The sequence below is a fragment of the Propithecus coquereli genome, unplaced genomic scaffold (genome assembly GCF_000956105.1).
Source record: "Propithecus coquereli isolate 6110/MARCELLA unplaced genomic scaffold, Pcoq_1.0 Scaffold63, whole genome shotgun sequence".
In the NCBI taxonomy this organism is placed as follows: domain Eukaryota; kingdom Metazoa; phylum Chordata; class Mammalia; order Primates; family Indriidae; genus Propithecus; species Propithecus coquereli.
In genome coordinates, this window is record NW_012152285.1 from 2,393,057 (window position 1) to 2,399,703 (window position 6,647).

At 42.8% G+C, this 6,647-nt stretch overlaps 1 protein-coding gene across 1 annotated transcript in view; it reads right to left on the reverse strand.

Moving 5' to 3' along the window:
- Positions 1-1,222, reverse strand: part of PRKG1 (protein kinase, cGMP-dependent, type I) — a 1,343,769-nt gene extending 1,342,547 nt beyond the window's left edge. Inside the window, exon 1 of the mRNA XM_012659754.1 lies at positions 943-1,222. Within this exon, the coding sequence (XP_012515208.1) occupies positions 943-1,208 (266 nt within the window). The 5' untranslated portion in view covers positions 1,209-1,222. The remainder of the gene's footprint in view (positions 1-942) is intronic.
- Positions 1,223-6,647: the final 5,425 nt, after the last annotated feature.

Below are 6,647 nucleotides of genomic sequence, written 5' to 3' on the forward strand. Positions count from 1 at the left end.
AACAGCCTACCCCCACCTCCACCCCGCCCCTCCACCCCGACTTCTCCAGGGAGGGAGTCAGAAGGAAGACAAACAGGGAGGGCGCGTTATCCACCTTGGGACAAGGCTGACCAGTAGCCCCAAACCTGTTTCAGGTGCAGGGTCACCGAGCCGCCTCCAAGCCCAGGGCAGCCCCAGGTGTGGCACTTCTGGAAAGGACACAGTCAGAGCAAAGGAACATCCAGAAGGTGAGGTTTCTTTGCAAAGTCTAGCTGACATCACAGCGGCCTTGAAAGTGACCCTGTAAATAAACCTCTTCCCCTTCGTCTCCACGCTCCGGGCTGGAACTCTGAGGTAGAGGCGAGCCCCCGTCCCGGCTCCCCCCAGCCCCCGCGCCCTGCCAGCAAAGCAGGGCTCTGGGCAAGTCCAGTCACTAAATTGAACCCAACTCTTTCCAGCCTCCGGCTGCCCCTCTCTGGGAGGTTCGGCGGCCCCACTGAGTATGTCCTGTGGCCTGAGTCCGGGGTCGCCTCCCGGAAGCTCTCCCGGCACTAGGTCGGGCAGGGTTCAGTGGCTGCGTGGGCGCCCCAGTGGGGCGCGCGACGGAAAGCCGGCGCGACTGCAGCCCAGTGTGGAGAGGACAAGTTAGCCGGTGCGAGAAAACTTTCCGCCGTCTTTCTTCCCACCCCCATGCCACAGGGGCGCGTCTCCCCAAGGAGCTCGCCTTTCCCAGCCCGGCAGAGACGAGCACAGCACGTGATGAGCAGAAATAAAAATAAACACTTCCCAGTCCCGGACCGTGGGGCCACCCCCACTCCGCGCGCCGCGGCGAGCAGGGGTCGCCCTGCGCTGACCAGCCCCCGCCGCTGCCGCCGGAGCCCCCGGCCCCGAACCGCTGGCCCGGACGGGCAGCCCGGCCCCTGGCCTCCGCTCCTTCCGGCCGCGCCGCGCCCCAGCGCCTACCTCTCGGATTTGGTGAACTTCCGGAATGCCTGTCGGAGGTCGTGGAAGGACCTGTACGTCTGCGGCTCGGCGGAGATGCCCTGCGCCCGGGTGGTCCGCGGGCCGATGTGGGTCGAGGGCACCGGCAGCACTGACTGGCATTTGTGGAGTTTCCTCTTCAGCTCCTGGATTTCCTCCTCCTTCTCTGACAGCCGCTTCTCCAGTTCTTTGATCCTCTCCTCCTTGAGCATGAGAATCTTGGCAAAGTCTTCCTCCAGCGCGCTCATTTTTCCCGCAGCCCCTCCGCGAAACTTTTCTCCGGCGGCGGCGGCGGCGGCCGGGACGGCAGCCGGGAGAGGCGAGCGCGCGGCGAGTGAATGGGCGCTAAGCACTAGAGCGCGGCGGAGCGCGGCCCCTGATGCGGCGCGAGGAGCCGCTTTCTTCGATCCACTTCTGCTGAATGGACTAAAAGCACCGAGGGGAGGATGAGAAGTCTAAAAGCGCTGGAGAGGAGAGGCAGAGTGCTAATCCCCAGCCTCTCTGGGGAATAGGTGATTATCTTTCATTGAGAAACCAATTAGAGCTGCGGGTCCTCCCCTGAGACCCCCTCCTCCGTCCCCTTTTCCCAGTCACTCCGTGAGACTACGAGCGCGCCACCCCACCGAGAGCCTAGTTTCTAGCTGAGGGTTGGATCAGAGAGCCTGGTCTCACTCCATCACACCAAAGTCACTCTTCCACGCTAAATGGTACCAAAGGAAGGGGGTGGGGTAGAGGTGGAGTGGGGGGAGAGATTTATGCCACTTGATCCTTGAAATAGCAGCAATCACCATGTGATCTAGAGGATGACGCAGCGCTTGTAACTGGATCCTGAAGAGTGTGTGTGAGAGAGAGTGCGTGTGTGTGTGTGTGTGTGTGTGTGTGTGTGTGACATTTCATAAATATTAAACTGCCTTTAGAAAATAATCTGCATAAACTCACCTTTGTTTCACCTTTTCCTTTTCTGCTCTAGATGCCTAGAGGGTGTGTGCAGAGCTCTTACTGTGAAGTCCCTTGGTTGTGACCCTAACTAATAAGAATGACAGAGCAATAGCAGTTCCAGGTTTTTTCAGCATAAAACTTTACTGGAAATTGTGAACTAAAATTGTAGGTGAAGAAGTTGGATGAACATATGGTAATGAGCAAGACGTTTCCCGAAAAGAGAAAGGCCAGGCGTTGATTGTAAACTTCTTAGAGTCTGGATTTTATTTCATCTACTACAGTTGAATTTTATATATTGAGCATCCAAATGATATCACAACATTGTTTCCATGGTTCTCAAGTGGCAGCCGCTGGTGCCAAACTGCTGGGTCACCCTCTCGGTTCCAGTCTGGGGGAGAAATTGCATCTGTAATCATCTCTGTGTCTGTTCTACCTGTGCATCCATCACCTCCCCTATGTTAAAGAGATTGTTCTACCCATTTGAGCCCGAGTATTTGCTAATACCTACACTTTCTTTTTTACAATGTATATGTCACAGACAGCATTTTTCATAACATAAATCACTTTAAGAGTTTATCTTGGTGAATGTGTGAGAAGTATTTCTTTATGATCAACAAATTAGTAAATCTTTTTTTAGTATATGTGCTGCCGAAGCAAGCACAAGTAAATCTTTTTTTTAGAGAAAAAAAAAAAAAAACAATTGCAACTAAGATACCAAAGGATTCTTTTTGAAATACTAACTTTCCTTAAAAAGAAAAAAAATCAATATATAATTACTGGCTACTTACAAAAAAAAATCATTCTATCTTGTCTGAAACAACTAAGGAAAAACAGGCATATACTTTGGTTTGTAAGTAAACCCTAAAATATATTGTATTTTGGATTTTTTTTATTATTTACTGTGAGTTCTACTCATCTGACTTTCTTAAATTAAACATATTTTAAACCTCATCTGAATTTCTTAATCGCACCAGATGCTCAAGTCTGGCTACATCTACTCATATTTGAGAAAGGGTGTTCTGTGTTGTTGATAGTTACTATTCTGTTGCTTCTATCTATGAACTTAATCTGCTATAATCCTTTTAGAAACACTAAAATAATTGACATTTAAAAATAATTCATAAGAAAAAAACTTTGGTCACGTTAAAAAATCTAGGCATGGCTTCAACTTATTTATGGAAGAAATAAAAATAACTTTAAAATGACTCTTAAAAGGTTTTTCCCAACTCTAACACAATCTTAAATGAAAATATTATTCAAATGTTTCCCCTGCTTATTAAAAAAGTAACATTTAAACCATGATTTCACACACACACCTAAAAACCCTAAATTCATCTCTGTCTTCCAAAACAAAACTTATTTTTGAATAAGTCAGTTTTAACTTAATGTTGATACCTAGTGACATTAAATCTTGTCCACTGGCTTAAGAAGTATTTAATTTAGAGCACAGGAAAGCTTGAGAAAAGACATCCTGGTAAAAGAATAAACATTGAATTATTAATATTAAAAATCATAGTATATTAGAGCTGAAAGAAACTTTGAAGATGATCTAACTCAACCACCTCCTATTATTAAGGAGGGAAATGAGATCTTGAGAGAGAAAGTCCAAGATCACCCAAGGGCAGAAGTTTGAATCCAGGACACCTAATACCCACAAAGGGCGCTTTCCCTGCCATGTGGTTCCTAGGTTAGAACCAGAAAAGCTAGAGATTCTACTACTGTGATAATCCAGTGTTCAAAGATGTGACATTACCCTTTGTGGCTTACTTCTAAATTTGTAACAGTAATGTTGTCAAACGGAAGTATTAATGAAACCTTAGTCGTTATTGGTTTTTTTTTTTTTTCCTCTTAAAGGAGAAGGTCGCCATCTAGTGCTCTGGGAGAAATTTGCTAAATAAAAATTATAATCACAATGGAGTTGAAGTTGTCCTTAAATATCTGTACTATTGTTTTTGTGTCTCATCTTTGAGAGAGAAAATATGCAGAATTTTGTGTCGGAGTAAAACATTTTTTAAAATTTGACATCTTTTAGCCACTGGATGTTGATGATAATGGTAAAGATTTATTGAGTGATTAATATGTACTGGCACAGGGCTAAGCCCTTTATTTGACAGATTGATTTTAAGCCCCACACTAACTCTGTAAGGTAGGTGCTATTACTCATTTACAGTTTACAGAGAAGAAACTAATGCTTAGCCAGATTAGGTAATTTGTCAAGATTTGACCCTGGTTGTCTTAATACCCCATGCAGCACTGCTTCTACCTGAAGTGTATTAAAGTATCCACTTCTCTGTGAGCCCAGTGACAAGCAAAACTAAAATGTCTTTCTTAGTGGGGACACACTAAGTTTAAAATCACATACAAACAAAAATAAGTTCCTAAGATTCTGGTGTCTAACAATTGATCTATTTCCCAAGGTTGTTTTCTCCTTGTGATCCTTTGGAATGTATTATACAGTTCATATATGATTTCAAATGGTTTTATTAAAAAACTATATGTGCTTTCAATTGTTATGATTGAGCTTTGCCTCCCTTTCTCTCTCCTCACTAATAAAAAACAGATCACTTGAGCCCAGCAGTGTTGAGGCTGTCGTGAGCTATGATCCAGTCGCTGCATTTCAGCCTGAGCAGCAGAGCAAGACCCTGTATGTCTAAAATAAATAAATAAACAAATAAACAAACAAACAAACAGCATACATACAATAAAAGGTGCTTTCTAAAGAACCTGAAAGCTTATAAAACGTAAGTAGCCTCTTTGGGAATTCCTGTCCTTTAATCTAGATTAATGTCATAGGGAGCAATAAGAGGACAGTGCCTATAAAAAATTAAAAACAATAAAACTAAAAGTCAGTCTGCTTTTTATTATCTCTATTTGCTGGAAGTTATAAATGATGTCAGTCAGAAAATATTCCTCCCCCCACCTAAAATATTCTATTGGTCTACATTCAAACAATGGCTGCATTTACTGTTGAACAAGTAGACCACTCCCATCACTCCACCCCTTGGAATAACACTGACCTTGTTGCATGTTGTAAAGATCCAGATCAAAGAAAATGGTCAAGTGCACATGTTTTGAGTGAGGTTCATATGAATGACAGCAGAAAAGTGTAGGAAAGAGGTTTGGGAAAATGTAAATAGAGACACGGATCCCAGCTTGTGAAATGGGTGGCGGGGGGAGGAGTCAACAAAATTCAAATCATCTGTTTCCAAACACATCTCTAAGTTGCAAAAATGACAGTACTTGTGAAAGACTGTATACAATACATTTTCCATCAAAGGATGCATTTGGTGAACTAAAAAGAGTACTGGATTTAGAATCAAAAGATTGATATTTATGTATCAATTCTGTCACCTCTAGAGTTGTGTGCTCTTAGGCAAGTCCCTTAAATTCTCTGAGATTGACTTTACTCACTTGGAAAATAAGGACTTACCTAGGGTTCATTTCATCTCTCTACCTTCAATGATTCTATGGATTTCTGTTTTCCCTCTTACTCATGTTCAGAAATTATCACCCTGTAATTATTTTTTATTTCAGCATATTATGGGGGTACAAATGTTTAGGTTACATATATTGCTTTTGCCCCACCCTAGTGAGTTTTTAGTGTGTCCATTCCCCAAATGGTGCACACTGCACCCCTTAGGTGTGAATATACCCATCCCTTCTTGGCCCTCCCACCTGCCCGACACCTGATGAATGTTACTATTACATGTGTACATAAGTGTTGATCAATTAGTACCAACTTGATGGCGAGTACATGTAGTGCTTGATTTTCCATTCTTGTGATACTTCACTTAGTAGAATGGGCTCCAGCTTTATCTAGGATAATACAAGAGGTCCTAGATCACCATTGTTTTTTGTGGCTGAATAGAACTCCATGGTATACACATACCACATTTTATTAATCCACTCATGTATTCATGGGCACTTGGGTGATTTCCACATCTTTCTAATTGTGAATTGTGCTGCTATAAACATTCTAGTGTAGATGTCTTTTTTATAGAATGTCTTTTTTCCCTTTGGGTAGATGCCCAGTAATGGGATTGCTGGATCAAGTGGTAGTTCTACTTGTAGCTCTTTGATGTACCTCCATATTACTTTCCACAGAGGTTGCACTAGTTTGCAGTCCCTCCAGCAGTGTATGAGTGTTCCTATCTCTCCACATCCATGTCAACATTTATTGTTTTGGGACTTTTTGATAAAGGCCATTCTCACTAGAGATAAGTGATATCTCATTGTGGTGTTGATTTGCATTCCCCTAATGATTAGAGATGTTGAGGATTTTTTCATGTTTTTTGGCCATTAGTCTATCTTCTTTTGAAAAATCTCTGTTCATGTTCTTTGCCCACTTTTTGATAGGGTTGTTTGATTTTTTTCTTGCTGATTTTCCTGAGTTCTGTATAGATTGTAGTTATCAGCCCTTTATCGAATGTGTAACATGCAAATATTTTCTCCCATTCTGTAGGTTGTCTGTTTACTCTCATGATAGTTTTCTTAGCTGTGCAGAAGCTTTTTAATTTGATCAGGTCCCATTTATTTATTTTTGTTGGTGCTGTGATTGCCTTTGGGGTCTTCTTCATAGATTCTTTGCCTAGGCCAATGCCTAAAGAGTTTTTCCAACATTTTCTTCTAGAGTTCTTATAGTTTTATGCCTTAAGTTTAAGTCTGTTATCCACCATGAGTTGATTATTGTGAGAGGTGAAAGGTGTGGATCCTGGTTCAGTCTTCTACATGTGGCTATCCAATTTTCC